The sequence below is a fragment of the Daktulosphaira vitifoliae genome, unplaced genomic scaffold (genome assembly GCF_025091365.1).
Source record: "Daktulosphaira vitifoliae isolate Bord-2020 unplaced genomic scaffold, ASM2509136v1 Scaffold_5, whole genome shotgun sequence".
Lineage (NCBI taxonomy): Eukaryota > Metazoa > Arthropoda > Insecta > Hemiptera > Phylloxeridae > Daktulosphaira > Daktulosphaira vitifoliae.
In genome coordinates, this window is record NW_026099576.1 from 9,059,103 (window position 1) to 9,077,413 (window position 18,311).

The window sequence follows — 18,311 nt, forward strand, 5'->3', positions numbered from 1 at the left end:
TTTCCCCCGTTTACGGGGAACGAGGGAATTTTTTTCAATTTTTGAGGGTAATGTCTTCAACTAGATACGATTTGTGATCTTTTGACATATTGTTCATCAAAATCGGTCCAGCGAGAGCTGAGATTGAGCGTTCACAGACACAAAAAAAAAAATAAAAAAAAAATAAAAAAATAAAAAAAAAAACACATCATAGTAAAATTAATACCTTCTCAGCTTCGCATCGAAGCTAAAAGTATAAAAATAACTATAATTTTTAATTTAACTATATTTTATTTGTATTTTTGTAAAAAAGATTTCATTTTTTAGCTTTAATATAAAGCCAAGAAAAGAGAAATTAAAATTAATAATGTTATAAAAACATAACATTATATTTAAAAAAGTGTTATTAGAGATGACATTAAATATTTCGTATATAACAATTACCTATTTCGATTAAATATGGTGTGTCTGACTTTTTCATTTTTTTATCTAAATATAAAAAAAAAAGAATAAGATTATAAACAATTAAAGTGAACTAATATGTATTAGTGTAGTTAATCTATGAATAGTAAATTACACTGACGCCTTACAAGTCGAATTTCAATGACAAAAGTTTAGAGAGGAAAAAAACACTCAACCAATTTGACCGGCATCAGATTTAAATGTAGCTAGTAAATAATAATTTAAAAAAACTATAACAGTTTATCTCTTATATTTATTAGGAGTTCAACATTATATTTTATAAAAGGAACATAAATTTATAAATATTGAATGTTAGAGCATTATTTAGTTGAGAAAATGACAACTGATATGATAGTAAAGGTACCGATAGCTACGCATAGAGCGCGACACTTAATCAGTTGCGCACAAAGAAAACTATTATGCCATTGTCTAATCAAGAGTGTTATATATCATTGAAGGGCAACCCTTGGTAGTTTCTCTTAGGGTATATAATTTAATTAGGAAACCTCGGTACCTAATGTAGATATAGCCTAACCAGTTATCCCCCGTTGTCCCCTTAGATTTCTATTGACGGCTCAACTCCAAAATAACATATGCATTTTTAAATTTTGTTTAAGCAATTGTTAAAGCACTCAAGCTTAACAAAATTTGTAATTTAAATATACATCAGAGTAGAAATGTTTTTCGTTTAAGAGTTATAAATGACCTATCATCCCCAACCTGTAGAGCCGGTTAAAACATATAACCAACAATTTAAGCCTAATAATAAAAATTTGTTCTAGCTATTAATGTGTTTGGAATAACTTTACAAAATTCATAAATGCAAACAAAGATGAATTCTATTAATAAACTAGTTAAATATATGATACTATTTAAAACAATTAAGTTAATGCCTCTAGTATACATATAAGGGAAAATCGAAAGAGTGCTTAGTAATTGATAAATCAATAAATATATGTATCTAAAATAATCAAAAAAATATTTCTGGAATTATTTATATCTTATTAGTAATCTATATAATTTATTTAATTTATGAGTAGTTTATGATACACGTATCATATTATACGTGGATGTAGAAGTGAAAGTGCTGTAATACAATTCTATTAAATTTTCAGAATAGTCATTTGTAATATTCTAATTCTTTACGAAATAATGTAATTTTTGATTTAGAAAATGTTATAATATTGTTCAAAAACTAAGTTAATGTTATCGATTATACACACGATGTTTAGAAAACTATTTTTGTTTGCACTCATATAAAAATTAGTATTTACCTAAATATGACGTACTATGTCTAGCATTAACCTATACAATATAATAGCAGTTTTCACTTATCCAATTTTAATTTAATAATAAAAAAAAAATTATAATATCTTATAATTTGTGTTGTAAATTCATGTTAAACTATAAGGCTTTCTATTGTATAACAATTAAAATTGTTGGAAAAATCAGACTATTTATTATAAGGGAAGCAAATCATATAAATGTATTAAAACACCAACTGAATTAATTCGACCAATTAAAAAAAAAAATTAAATGCAAATATTAAATTAAAAACAGATAGAATAAGACTATCAAAAATTGAAAAAGTAATTATTTCGGTTTATATTAAGCGTTTTTCATCGAAGAAGTAGTTGAAAATCATTAAATTATCAATCATAAAGAACTTGAACTAATTTAAAGATAATTACCCCTTCAATGATTATTTTTAGACTTGAATGTTTTTAAGTATTATCATTAATTTAAAAAAACGTACTATCAAGAACTTCTTGTGGTATTGTTACATCAATCATCTGAATTTCTGTGTTAAAATAGAAGCCTAAATTGAAACATTTTTCTATAACAATCTTTTTAATTTCGTTATCTATTTTTTTATTAGTATATTCAAAAGAAAAATTTTTGTTATTTTTCATTTTATTTACTGTTTTCAAATCTTGCGACATTTCTTTAACAATTTCAGGTTTAAAGAAACATTTTTTTAATTTATCATTTATTTCTATATTAATATCTTCTCTCATTTTATTAAACATAAAATCAATGTTTTCTAAGATTTTTTCACAAGTATTTGGATTACTCTGTAATGGAGTTTTATTAATAATACTATTTTCGATTTTTTGTAAATGTGACAAATAACAATATAATATATAATCATCTCTNTCTTTGGATTATCCTGTGATGGAGTTTCATGAATAATACTATTTTCGATTTTTTGTAAATGTGACAAATAACAATATAATATATAATCATCTCTTGTGTCGTTTAAAGGAGTAATACATAACCCGTCTAATGAAATCAATGATTCTTTCATGACTGTTGCCAATAAAGTTATTTTATTAGTTATATTCAATAAATCTATAGTACATTCATAGAAATTTTTGTTTTGATATAAAACTTTTTTACATTCATGACAATAATCAATAACCATATTGAATATTTTTTTTAAATCATTAGCGTATGTACAACGAAGTATTAAAGCAGCGGCATGCACTTTTTTATTGCACGTAGTGTATTTAACAATTTTAATAATATTATCTAACATATATGGTCTACTATGATATCTTACATACTGTAAGTCAGTTAAATGTTGCCATCCATCGTTTTGGCAAAGGCTATTAATAATTGCTGCTTTTTTTTTCGTAGAAATATTTGGAGTTTTAGCAAACACTACAATTATGTAAAATAATAAAACAAAAATTTCAAACAACTTTATAGAAAACATTTTATCGTGTCCATAAAAATAAAATTATAAATATCTCACTATAAAATAATTTTTACCTATTAACAAAAATTATGAAAAAAATCCGCCGAAGTTTAAAACTATAAAAAACTTTATAAATAACTATTGTGTAAATAACTGTAGTATTTTATTTTTATTTAAATTTTTGTATGTTTATCAATTATTTTGATTTTATTACCAAAAGAATTTAGGTTAGTTTGAAATGTTAAATTATGTTTAAAAAGATAAAAATTTAGTATTTCATGTGTTCGTAGATAATTTTAAATTATTCATTGTATACTTTTAAGAATTTTTTAAATAATTTAAAAAAAAAGTATTTAAAATATCATCCCAATATTAATTATTTTTATTTGTTACTTTTTATATAATGTAGTCAGACAGACTATCTATCATTGTCATGTATTTTTTAAGGTGACTATAGAACTATTGATGTACTGAATGTCTTACTTAAGTTTTTAGGGTCAAAATAAGACTGACTACAATTTGTATCATAACACATACTTAAAATATTTAATTTCTCATCAGTTTATATTTTTCATAAAATTATATTTTGATAATAAGAACTTTTACTAGCCAAAAAAACAGATAAAAAACTATCAAATTCAATGCTCTTACTAGAAATATTAGATAATGATTTTTTTTCATGATTCGACTCCTAATTTTAATTTAATACCTTATTCTAATATCCTGAAAAGTGACGTTATGGAAACAAAACATTTAATTATTTAATATTTGGAAATCGGAATTTTACAATTTTGCAATAGGGGTATGTCTTTTTTCTCATTTTCTATTCTGAGTCTGTATTTGTTATACTTCCTATGTATTATTGTCTTTATTTTATTATTTCATTAATTATTATAACTACGCATTATCACATAGATTTTTTGATATTTATTTTATTATAGGTCAATAATGTAGGGAATTATTTTTTATTGTATAAATAATAAATTATAATGTTTTTAAAATGACTTGTGTCTCAAGTAATTTGAGTAATTGTTATTTATGTACTGACTAATAATCAATAATAAATTTATTTTATCAACTATATTACAAAAGATATTTTGAATAGTTTATATTTGGCTGCATTAAGTGAGGATAATTAAAGTGATATGCCACCTATTCATTTATGAAATTCATTATTTTTTCAAATATTTTATTTAGGAGTATTGTCTATTAAACGTCGTTGTTTTATTAATTCCCATGGAATATTATGCATAAGTGAATGTAAATGATTATAAGTGTTCATTATACCGGATCAAAAAAAGTTATTTCGTAAAATTCGTTTCATTTTTAAGAAAGTTATAGAAGTTTTAAGAAAAAAAAAGTATAAAAAAATATCAAAGTTTACCTGATTTTATTACAATAAATTGCAAACAATCGTAGAACTTAAACGCTAACGTTTATGGAATGTACACGTTTATTGAACTATACGTTAAACGAACAATAAAATTTTGACCGTATACCTAATAGATCAATAGAATCTGTTCGTGACGACCGAACGTGATAATTTTTTTTTCAGACTCTCTGTAAAGAAGTTTCACTTCAAGAAATGTTCTAGTTATCAATGGTTTATAATAAAGTGAAGTAACGAAATACAGGTTGATTCTTTTAATAGTCATTCTTATCCCCATTGTTTCTCTTAAAATAATAATTATTGTAAGACAAACCTTTATGGTATATTTTAGTTAACAAAGTTAGATTCACCACTAGCCGATGTCTTACCAGACTATTGCATAGTGGAATTTATATGTAAATGATACAAATGATGTTTTAAAATTGTACTAATAAACTATTTACTCAGTTCTTACCTTAATTTAAGGCCAAAATTAAATTCAGAGTGTACTATATAGGGTTTGGAATAAAAAACCAATGATGTTCCTATTATAGCACACGTTACTCGAGTTATGGGCGTTTTTACCGTATCACCAAAAATAGAACGAGATGAGAATTAGAACTAGCGAGTCTATTATTTTACGAATCTCGAACTAATTGCGAATGGCGAACTATACGATAAATAAAGTAATAAAAAATACGAAACGCACTTAAGACGGTACACTTACGCACTTAATTGAAAAACGTACGACGACGAGCACGACGATGACAAAACTTACAAAATCAAATTATATATTAATTTAACGATGCGGCACGATGAACCAAATGTTTCGAAACTGGTTCAATATGTATAATAAATAAATAAATAATTGATAAATACGAATATTAAAAATAGTGGACTGTATCGTTTTATTATAATTTACTTGTAAGCTGGCGATTTGTCCGCGCGCGTACGTAGATCGAACATAACTGTTTCATATATTGGTTGGCGACCATCATTATTATAGATATTCCTTAATAGCGCGATAACGAGCGCAAACATACCTAATAGATCAATAGAATCTGTTCGTGACGGCCGAACGTAATAATTTTTTTATCTTATAGTTTTTATAATTTATACGTAAAAGATTCTTAACAATCCAAGTAGCGTAAAAAAAGGGAAAACAGCTGGTAAGGTGGGGAAATGTGGGGAGGGTAAGCATGTCTTATGATGTCGGAGGTAAGGATGGCGTGGTATTATGATGGTGGTGGTAAGAGGGAAGTTTGGTCTCATGATGGTAGGGTGAGGGGGAGGCGTGGTCTCATAATGGTGACAGTAAGGGAAGGCGTGGTAAGCATATTTTCAACCTCAAATGTACAAATAATTTCTAAGAATTTTATTAAGTAATCATATTTCCAACATCAAAGATGTCGCCGTACATTAATGATCTCTGTGGTAGGCATTTTATTATAAAAATGGCAACATTGTCATTTTTCACGCCTACGCATTTTATTCTTTACTATATAACCGCTTCACTGCTCTCTATCCTGTCACATATGTGTTTTATTGACGTACTTTTTATTATATTAATTTTTTTGTTTTTTTTTTTTAATTATTTTTTAAGTTTTTTTATCATTTATAAAGTAATCTTAAGATGTCTTACAGTTGAAACTAACTGCCACTATTTATTCAGTTTAGATTTATTTTATTATATCAATAAATAAAATATTTATTTTTCTTTTATTAAAGCTACCTCGTTTACATCTGCTTCGTCACGTCAGGTGGCTAAGCGTAGTAGGGCTAAAAACAGCGCGGTTAGATCTAAAAGGTTACGTATTCAATTGACGGATACCCTCGATTTCACTGAGATTGATTCCGCGTTGGAGGGGGGGCCTTTTGGTTTTATCGGAAGAACGTGGAAAATTTCGTGAGTATCGGGATTTTCTGCGCGCTGTTCAGGGGTTTTGTGTAAACGTATAGGTGCTTATATCTCAAACCATTTTCCTCCATTAATAATTTCAACATAACATGCGGACTAGGCACAAAACTTGATAAAAGTCTAGCTCGTGGTGATCCTAGAATAAATAAATAAACCATTCCTGATCAATCAAATAATCTTCAAGCATGCTATTTTGATCATTCAAAATTAAAGAAACTTTCGTTCGAAGTTCAAGTAAGCGGGCCAACGTTTTGCTTCGTGACAACCATCGTACTTCTGTGTGTAATAAAAATGACTTGTGAACAGCTCCCATATCTTCTCACAGTATTTTAGGTAGTCTAGATTACAAAGGTCGTGTCTTAATATAGTTAATAATTTTTTCTAATTTTCAGCTTTAGGATCGTTGGCTGGTGGAGTATCGAGTTTGCAATCAGCTGTTATTAAAGTTTTAAAAATAAAAATGTTCAAATAGCTGACTCTTACGCTACATGGAACAACGTCGGAAGTCACATCAAGTTTTTTTCTACCTATAGAATTTACTGGAGCACCAGATGTTGCGTTGTTAGGATTTTACGGATGTAATTCAATACTAGATATTGAAAAGTCAAACAATTCATTCATTTTGATAAATACAAATAATGAGCCACTTGAAAATAACATAGAAATTTTCCTGAGGGCACTTATGAATTTGAAAAAATTAGTAAGTATCTAGAAGAAAGTCTTCAGTCGTATAAAGTTTCATTCATGTTGAAGGCTAATAAAAATATTTTGAAATCTGAATTAAAATGTAGCCGACTGATAGATTTTAGCATTTAAAATAGTATAGGAGGTATTTTAGACATTCATCGAAACATACTCAACGTATATAAAATACATATATCGGATCAAGTTGCTTACATAAATTATTTAACTAGTATAAAAATAAATTGTAACGCTGCTTATGGTGCATTTGACAACGGAATTTCGAGTCATACGGTTCACAAATTTAATCCAAAAGTGCTAGCTGGTTACCGCATTGTTGAAAATCCTAAAAATTCGATATAATATCCAATAAACTATACTCTATAACTGTGAAAATAACAGATAAAGTAGTTAACTTTAGAGGTGATCCTGTTACCATACGTTTACATATATGTGATTCAATAAAACCAAGAGTAATTCTAAAAAACCAATCATTAAACCACGACTAGTTGACGAGATACGACGTTGACATTCTTTCTGCGTTGTTAAATACTTTCAAAAGTTAAGTTGAAAAAGTTAAATTTTTGTAAAAAGTTGTCATTTTGAATTCCCTTTGTGGGCAGGTAAAGCGTCAGATTTATAAAAAATATATACACAATGAGAGTTAATTACTTCATGTTTCTATAAATAAAAAGTCATATTGATTTGGTCATTTTAAAAAGAGTTAAAAGAATTCGGTTCAATGAGAGCTGAGAAAAAGTAGTAACTGTCACAAAAAAAAAAATCAAATCATGATAAATTTAATACCTTCTCAGCTTCGCATAAATGCTAAAAGCATTTTTAATAGTTAAGAGAACTAACACTGACTTATTAAGAATCTCCCTTGAAAAATCAATCTCGCTATACAAGATTAAGTTATTCATATTATTCATATTAAGTAATTTAATACTAATTGATCCTTTTATCAATTAGATTAAAAATTCAAATATCAATACTAATAAGACAACCGAGCAAACCACGAGGTTGTAATGTATACAGCTGAATGAACTCAGCGACCGGTGGTATTCACGCGGGTTTGCTAACGGTCGTGGTTTTATTTTGTCTCAAGTCTTTGGCTATGTCGAACACGATGAATAAGGTGAGTGGACTGTATGAATGATTGCAGAATGAATTTTAAAATATATAATTAAATGTATTATACATGAATCATAAAATCTTATACACACCACTGTGGATTGTTACGTCGCGATTTAGGGGTTGAGCCTAAAAGCCCGTCGACAGTATTCTAAGGGACCAACGGGGGATAGCTGGCTAGGCTATATCTACCTTAGGTACTGAAGTTTCCTATTTAATTTATATTCCCTTAGAGGAACTACCAAGGGTCGCACTACAATATATATNTGCAGAATGAATTTTAAAATATATAATTAAATGTATTATACATGAATCATAAAATCTTATACACACCACTGTGGATTGTTACGTCGCGATTTAGGGCTCTCAATAGTCGGCTACGAAGCGGTTTCTATGAAAAGCCCGGCCCTGTCGTTGACTTCTTGAATAGTCACGGGGCCCCAAAGAGTATTCTCCGTTTTCTCGAGGTCTGTTCAGAGCACTAACGCTTAGTATAAAAAAAATTTAATAATTAAAAGGGGATATTGGGGTACCGAATACAATCATAAGCAATGCATGCACAATGAATGATAAATGTTTATGAATTAAAAAATAATTTAATGCTATTTATGACAATAAAAAATAAATTAAGTTAACCTAATGTATGTAGCCAAAACGTTGTCAAAAACGTGCATATATTTACAATAGGTGTCTTAAGTTAAGTTAAGCATGCTCGATAATAGAATTAATGTATACAGTAAAATATATGCGAAACACACACAGTGACTATCTCATAAAATTCAGTGTCCATTTATTATATAGAAAAAAAAAGAAATATACACAATAGGGTATTTTGAATTAGGCTGACTTGCGCCTTAGTTGCGGGACGATTATATTATATAAATTATACTATAATAAGGGTTGCCGTAATAACGGCTGTTTAAAAGACCACGATTTTTGCTGCTGTAACAACTTAGTTAACTTGTATATATTAAACGTGCATGTCGAAACAAATAAATTTATTTAATAATATTAACTGACTCGCTCTATTAGTATCAATTGTAATTATATAAGTAATGTGTATACAATGAGGTCATAATATGCTATACAAAGAGATTGACTGTTATAAACATATGAATAGAATTAGTTATTCAAATTTGTCACGTAAGATTATAACTAGGGATGTGGCGACCGTTGACTGTTTAGTGTTGTTCATTTTATGTTTGACCTATTTGGACTGAAGATGCATGAAGTGTTGTGTTGGAAATTATACGTGGTAAGTACCATAATAAAATAATTTTTTTTTTAATTTAATAACAATAACCAAGGGTTTTATTTGCCACAAATATTCTTTCAACCCAATTTTAAAAAATTCGATACTATTAATTTTTCAAATAGATTATTTAGAAGTAAATTTTCTTAAACCTCGTGTATTGCGCATTTTATATCACTTTATAGTATCGAATAAAAGTAATTTACTTACTGAACACCCTGTATAATAAATAAAGGGAAGTCGGGCTAAGCCGATCGAAATAATAAAGACATGTTATAACATTGTTTTGTTAATTAGAATGAAATTATGCCATTATAAAAATATGTTGATCTAGTCGAACGGAAATAATAATAATAATCCATAAGTATTAAAGAAAATAGTTAATTAAAATTAATATTATGAGTAAGCCATAATTTTCAAATAAAATAATTCAAATATGCCATAACGTAATGTATCGGACGGGCCGAAAATAATATTAAAATATATATATGCCACAAATTAAATTAATTAACGGACTTGCCGAATATAAATAATAGTATACATATAAGTCTATAAGTATGCCACAAAATAATAAATCAATCGGACCTGCCGAATGTAAATAAATATATGCCACAATATAATTAATCGGACTTTGCCGAATATAATTATAAAATATAATAAATAAACAGACAATGCTGTAATGTGGCTGGGGCCCCAAAATAATAATAATAATATAACAATACTATATATTTAAATAGTAATAGTAATAAGGACTTATTTTTCTAGCTAGAAGTTACTCACCCAATGGTTGACAACAAAGGGCGGATAGAACATAAATATGCACGAATCGTGATAATTTGATGTCTCAGTGATCAAGTCGCTACATACGAAATTATACGAAGATGTTGAAGTCGTGGTTTCACTATATATAACACTTTAGGTTAACAACGATATAAATAAATATTTATTAAGCAATTGAATATTAAATAGATGATACAACCTGCTGGACACCTAGAGATGATATAATCCAACAGGGNTGGACACCTAGAGATGATATAATCCAACAGGGAACTGACGGCGACACACACACTCTCTATATACGGGGTCGAAAGGTTAAGTTAATTATCAGACAAAAGTAGTGATCGCGAAGATTGTAAAATGTCAACTGTCGATAGGGATATCTATTATGGCACATTGGCCGTGAATTGCAAAAGCTTTTATGTGTGCAGTCCGCCCTCCTGTTAGTATTGTTGTATGTCACTGTGTTAATTATATATATATGTTTATTAAACGGTACAATGATTTTATGGGAGACAGAGATATGGGTATATGCAAATGTGATCGTATCAGCTGCTCCCCCTACACTTAAGGTCTGACCCTAGACCTTAATACAAAACAAAAGAACTTTGGCAAAATAATTTCATTTCAAGCCCTAACATCACTGATATAAACAAATAATGAATTATAAATAAGAATAAGTCTTAAAAAAAGGTGAACAAGCATTATACTTATCAGCTAATTGAAACGACTGATAATGTTGAATATTGAAAAGGATCAATTGAAGTCAAATGCAAGTAGCTGATTAACGTGTACAATATGCTGTGAATGGTATTGTGATGTATTTCAGCAAATATACAGACCCAACGGTTATATACTGAGCGCACAAGGGTGCGACAATCATAAATGTAATATTTTACTTTTACAACAAAACGAATACAAAACTACTGGCTCGCGAGTGCCATAGAGCTTCTAGCTAAAAATGTGCTACGATGCAGACATAGAGAGAAGACCGATAGCAACTCGATGTAGCAAAACGATAGCATAAATAATCATAACACACAATTTCTTGACAGCATATTCGACCGATATGTATCCAACAGTAGTATTAAATTCTGGTTATCAATCTATCATAATTCGACTTACGATAGATTGATAACCAGAATTATTATTTAAAGACATAATGAGGAGTAGTATTTTTAATACTGTATGTAAACACGAATTTTTTTTTTTGAGAAATACATTAAATATATCATTTTTATAGGTCTACTTTTTTTGTTGATCCGAACATAAACCTACTAAAATGGGTGCTTTTATAAACTAATCTATAATATGAATAACTCTATCCACCTTATATTTTTAAAATGCTTTGAAAAAATACGAACCTTTAAATTAATGTAATAAGTCTTTATTTTAATAATTAAAATTGTATCCCTGTACTTATTTTGTATATGTAAACTGTCTTTTGATATGTACTACAATATTTATAAGAACATTTTCACTCCATTTTTCTACTGTTAATAATTAGCAGTTAATAAACAAAAAATCACAGCAGCACAATTATTTTATGTTCAATTTTTTTATATTTTTAAACTTTGAGGAAGGGGATTGGGTGTATTATCGCGCGCATACCTTATCCAGCGCTGATAAAAAGTTTCATGCCGGCATTGCTCCTAAGTGGCTGGGCCCCGTGCAACTAGCCAAAAGGTTAGGTGAGGGAGTATTTGCGACCAAAGGAAAGCGTCAGTTGAAGCTTCATGTTACGGCCATGAAACATGACACTTCAGGAGGTAATCCTAACAATCATTCTTTGTTACAGGATGACCGACAACCAGCAGCAAGGAGAAGCCCGCCCGTTCCGCCCATCACGTCGATTAGCCGCCGAAACCGAAACCATGATGCGCTAACAGGCAAGACGACTGATGCGGCAAGCAGCGGCATTATTTGGGGAAACCTACGAGGAGTTGCCGAATTGGCAAAATAAATCACATAATAAAATTATTTTAATATGAATAACAATTTTCTTAGCGTTGATAATGGTAACATTGTTTCCGAAATATGTATCCGCGACTTTTCATTAATTTTTTTGTTGCTTTGAGTTTAATATTTTTAATATTTTTTAGTTTTTTAAATTAATAATATTTTTAATATAGTTTTAATTTTACTTAATTAATTAGTCACAAGTGATCAATTTTTATTATACATATATATATATTTAGTATAAATAATCATTAATTAATAGAACTCTTTGTATGTTATTCGTGTAAGGTTTTGATAATGATAATTTAATTTTTTTATTTATCATAGTCAATAAAATTGAAAATAAACTTTATAATTTATATTTTTATGTCAATTTTGCGATAAAATTGTTAAGCAATCACGCAGTATAAAGTATAAATAAATAAAAATATAAAAAGGAATGCAACATAACTACATTATTTATTATCCTTTTATTACATATTATTTGATTTTTTAAGCTTTGGTACAATAATATCTTTTTTTTTTCAATCATTAAAAATAAATATATGTGTGTAAATTAGTCGTGTATGTCTTAAATATATATACTTTTAATTAGTTATACAGAAAAATTTTAATTAAATATAAATTTTGCTGAATTTCCTCACAATTTGTAGTTGTTTCATTTGACGAAAACTTGAATATAAAATCTTATTAAAAATAGTTCTGTTTTACTATGATTTCATTTTTTTATGGCTCGACTCGGGTGGGTCAGATGAATCCAAATTCTGAAGTAAACTTTCATAAATTAATCCTGTGTCATCATAATCATTGTCAGCTGAGTTTACGTCTACTGATTTTTCACCATTTAAATTTTGGCCAAGTAATTTTTCAACATTTAAATTTTTGTCAGAATTTAATGCTGGAAAAATAAAATAATTTAAAAATACATTTAAGCAACATTTATGATAATATATAATGATATCTGAAGGTGATTTAAAGCTACATGATCTTCTATTTCCTTATTAATGTCCTGATTAAGATAAACTATGTCGAAGGAAAAAGGAATATAATTATTATTTCTCATAAAAAAATTTATTGATTCATACACTTTTCAATAAGTTATAGAATTATAGAGTAAAAATATAAAATCTATAATTTTTACACAAATATAGCACTTGCTAACTATTTTCACCGTGAAGACAAAATAGAGATTATACATAAGACATTATTTTTAATTTAAGATATATATAAAATTGTCAGAGTTTCCGGAACACTTTCAAAAGTTAATTTTTTGTGAAAAAGTTGTCATTTTATATCTCCCCTGTGGGTTAATAAAGGGTCAAATTTATTAAAAAAAATAGCAAATAATAAGTAAAGACATCATGCATTTATAAAAATAAATTATATTGATTTGGTCATTTTTTAAAAAGATATGGCTGTTTTAATTAAAAAATATTTTTGGAGATTACCCATATTTACTGGGAACGAGGGCAATGTTTCAATTTTTGCGGGTATCGTCATAGATTAGATACAATTTGTGATCTTCTGACGTATCGTTGAAAGAAATTGGTTTGGTGAGAGCTGAGAAAAAGTTATAGAGATATTTTATTCCAAATCACATAAAAATTCGTCGATATAATATGTACGAATTTCTCGAGCAAAATAATAAATTTTAAAAATGTTGAGTTAGGAAATTTTTTTATAGATGATGACAAACTTTAGTATTAACTTCAACCGCATTGTAAACTAAAAAAACATTGTAATGTTAATATTTCACCTTTAAACTTTTTTACGAATAATATCATTGAAAAATTTTACCATTTTTAAGAAAGTCTAATAATTCTGCGACTCCGGTTTCAGTTTTCTTTTTTTTTTCTATTAAAAAATAAATAATTATTAAAATTTGAGTGGTGTATAATATATATTTGTTAACTCAATGATACAGTTGATCTGAAAATTAATAGTTTTATTTATTTATAAAACTGAATAAAATCAAAAACCCAATTAACTTGGGAACAACACAATGATTCTCTGCAGTTATAGATTTTTAGCGTTTTAATAACATAATACCCTATCAAATATTTTATTACTAATTTGTTTTCATTTAAGAAAAAATACTTAATAAGGTATTTGAATCCGTCTTTCCTATGCCTCTTTTATCCGGAGTAGTATTATTCTTCATTATAAATTAAACAATAAGTTTATGATATTATCATAAAAAAACCTTCGATACATTGTGCATAGAGAAACAACTGTTTAAGGGTTATAATGTAATCAAAAAGTTATTATTTTGTTATATGATATGATCGACAATACAATATATATGTGTATATTATAGTTCAATACAACTATAATAAAAGAATGGAAATAAAATAGTTTGCAATGTACATCGCACATTATAGTAAAATTATTATTTTCTTATCTTTACATTAATGCTAAAAAAAATAATTTCATTATTTACAGAAATAAAAAATAGAAAATTAGAGTTTAAAATGTGTAATTCTATATCTTTTAACATTTCTTATGGTATAGATAAATTTAATGTTTTGTTAATAATCGTTCCTTATATGACACATACGTTAGTTTCCACTGTTAATACTGTATGATTTTAATACTTAATATGATTAATGCTATGATTAATACTTATATGATTTTAATTTCTTCTTTTTACTATTCAATAAATTGTTAGGTTGACACTCTCTCCTAAATCGTTGTCATTGACGGTGTGTCTCGTCCGAATGTGTCGAAAAAACGCAATCTTCTCTATCAATTACTACAGTGATCTTTTTCTGTTTGTGTGCAATCAACTTTTATCACATGTGACAGATTTTTTAATATATAGTAACTTTTTTAGGCGTCGACCATTTTCATTTTCGATATCCCCATCTTAGGATGTGTCCCTTCAAAGACTTCAAAGTTTTGAGAAGTTTCTATTTAATTTAATTTAATTAATTGTATTATGACACAGATGTAATTTCGTAGATATCTAGAATGAAACTATATTATTTTTTTTAATAATCAGAAAATTATTATTATGGTTAATCTAATCCTTTTTAATTTATTTAAAATGAAATCATATTTTTTTTTAACAATACAGATGTATCCAAATACCATCTAAAAGTTGTAGGTCAAGATTTTTTTCTTGTCGTAATAATTTTTTTTTTCTTTTCTCTCAATATTCAGAGAGGTTTTAGCCTTCGGATTTGTCTACTATTAAATTAATTGTTATAAATAAGTTCCCTTAATTATCTTATTAAACAAAATCTTTTTTTGTCTCAATTATTTCAATATTCAATTGTATCTTATTTTTTCACCTCTAATAATTTTCTTTAGCTCTAAGGTAACACTCTTAGACTACCACTGGTGACATCAAATAAAATACATTTTGTTTTATTTACAAGGTATCAGCGTTTTATAGACTGCAACAACTTTTTACAATTTATTCATATATCTTATTGTATAATAAAACATTGAAAAATTAGCCAATACTGGAAAAATTACTTAACAACGTACGATTTTCATAATCTTAATCATAATCGCCAACTCGGCGACGTTATTCTAGGGAAATTATTCGTGAAAATGTAAAAAAATTTTTAACAGCGTTTAAAAATTTTATCAAAACCGCTCATCTATGTCAGCGTTTTTCGATTTAAATTCTAAAATTATTACCTGGACTTTCCAGAAAAATTCCAATGGTATTCTTATAATTTCATTGAAATCTATTTATTTTTTTTTTAATTCCACGCGCATTGTTTATGATAGGATTAGATTTTACTTTGAGCGTCTAAATAATTCTAGAATAATGTGAAACTAAAGATAATCAAAAAGAAAAATGTTTAAATTATATTTAGTCTATAAGTAATTGAGTGGGTTATGATAAAAAAATCACTCTGTATACATTATAAATGTATATTATATAATTTGACTGATATTAATATATTGATATATATCTGTTATAATCATAGTTGGTGACCAATAGGGTGGCAATTCCATGTCTGTTGCAAAGTCCAAGTCGTCACCCGTTAATATATATTAATTATTTTATGGAATAAAAAAAGTATAAAAATAAAATTGTTTAAACTTAAACTATATTTTATTTGTATTTTTGTAAAAAATATTTAATTTTTTAGCTTTAATATAAAGCCAAGAAAAGAGAAATTAAAATAAATAATTTTTAAAAACAAAACATTATATTTAAAAAAACGGTAGCACAGTGGGGTCGCGGCATAGTGGAGACATTGCATAGTAGGGTCCAGTGTAGATTTAATCTAACAGTGATTAAAATCACTATAATAAGAAACGCTTCGATGCAAATCTGTAGATAGTGTTTAATTTTAAAAAATTGTTGGATAATTGCAAAAGCAACATCAACTTCTATTAAAATAAAATACAAAACCCATAATTATCATACAAAAATAGTATATTTTTCAATATGGTAGCCATTTGCGTATAGAAGATAGATCGTCGGGACAAATTTTTTTTTTTCATTTTGTAGTACATAAAATAAGCTTTAATTTTATATATGTTTAAAGGACGCAGTATTTCCGGAACATTTTCAAAAATTAAGTTGAAAAAGTTATTTTTTGTAAAAAAGTTACTATTTTAAATCCTCCCAGTGAGCAGAATAAGTGTTAGATTTTCAAAAAAAATTATATCAAATGAAAGGGAAATATCTAAGGTTTCAATACAAAAAAATATTATTTTTATTTGTTCATTTTTGAAAAAGTTATGGCAGTTTTAAGTACAAAAAACATCCCGATAAAATGTAATTTTTATCGCAAACATTACATTTTTTTTTAAATTTTCGACAGCCATTTGCACATAGAAGATAAGATGTCGGGACAAATTTTTTTTTTTCATTTGATAGTATATAACATAACCTTTGATTTGATATATGTTTAAAGGACGCAGTATTTCCGGAACATTTTCAAAAGTTCAGTTGAAAAAGATCTATGTTTTTTACAATATTTTAAGTTTTGAACGCCCCCTATATAAGGGGAAATTGTCCAATTTTAATAAAAAGTATGTCAAATGAAAGATGTACTTATAATGTATTTAGAAAAAAAAAATTTGTGCTGATATATACATTTTTCAAAAAGTTATAGCATTTTTAAGTTGAAAATTTAAAATCGAAAATCGAAAATTTTAACACAAAAATAGTGTTTTTTTAACTACGGCAGCCGTTTAAATGTAGAAAAAAAAGTGTCGGGACAAATTTTTTTTTTTCATTTTGTAGTACATAAAATAAGCTTTGATTTGATATATGTTTAAAGGACGCAGTATTTCCGGAACATTTTCAAAAGTTCAGTTGAAAAATATCTATGTTTTTTACAATATTTTAAGTTTTGAACGCCCCCTATATAAGGGGAAATTGTCCAATTTTAATAAAAAGTATGTCAAATGAAAGATATACTTATGATGTATTTAGAAAAAAGAAATTTGTGCTGATATATACATTTTTCAAAAAGTTATAGCATTTTTAAGTTGAAAATTTAAAATCGAAAATCGAAAATTTTAACACAAAAATAGTGTTTTTTTAACTACGGCAGCCGTTTAAATGTAGAAAAAAAAGTGTCGGGACAAATTTTTTTTTTTCATTTTGTAGTACATAAAATAAGCTTTAATTTGATATATGTTTAAAGGACGCAGTCTTTCCGGAACATTTTCAAAAATTAAGTTGAAAAAATTAATTTTTGTAAAAAAGTTGCCATTTTAAATCCCCCCCAATGAGCAGGTTAAGTGATAGATTTTCAAAAAAATGATATCAAATGAAAGGTAAATATCTAAGGTTTTAGTATAAAAAAAATTTATGTTGATTTGTTGATTTTTCAAAAAGTTATGGAAGTTTTAAGAAAAAAAAGTGAAAAAATTTCGAAAATTAGCGATTTTTAAATTTGTAATTTTTTTGGATATTTCCCCCATTTGCGGGGAACGAGGGAATTTTTTTAAATTTTGAAGGATAATGTCTTCAACTAGATACGATTTGTGATCTTTTGACGTATTTTTGAAAGAAATCGGTCCGGTGAGAGCTGAGAAAAAGTGGCAACAGACATAAAAAAAAAAAAAAAAACATCATAGTAAAATTAATACCTTCTCCGCT

At 27.1% G+C, this 18,311-nt stretch overlaps 1 protein-coding gene and 2 long non-coding RNA genes across 7 annotated transcripts in view; 1 reads left to right on the forward strand and 2 right to left on the reverse strand.

Annotated features, from left to right (window-relative positions):
• Nucleotides 1-18,311, reverse strand: part of LOC126906792 (uncharacterized) — a 69,290-nt gene that overhangs the window by 5,718 nt on the left and 45,261 nt on the right. For 2 of the 5 annotated variants that reach the window (XM_050687650.1, XM_050687646.1), the window contains exon 2: nt 424-468. In XM_050687650.1, the coding sequence (XP_050543607.1) occupies nt 424-468 (45 nt within the window). Of the gene's footprint in view, nt 1-423; nt 469-12,678; nt 13,131-13,680; nt 13,958-14,029; nt 14,087-18,311 lie in introns of those variants that run through there. The other 3 variants (XR_007704341.1, XM_050687648.1, XM_050687647.1) reach the window with 3 other exon arrangements.
• Nucleotides 6,375-12,411, forward strand: LOC126906804 (uncharacterized). The gene is made up of 4 exons (XR_007704347.1): nt 6,375-6,762; nt 6,822-7,129; nt 8,083-8,248; nt 12,072-12,411. It is a non-coding gene; the product is annotated as an uncharacterized LOC126906804 (long non-coding RNA).
• LOC126906803 (uncharacterized) lies at nt 10,277-10,642 on the reverse strand. The gene is made up of 2 exons (XR_007704346.1): nt 10,520-10,642; nt 10,277-10,486 (listed from the first exon to the last, which is right to left on the reverse strand). It is a non-coding gene; the product is annotated as an uncharacterized LOC126906803 (long non-coding RNA).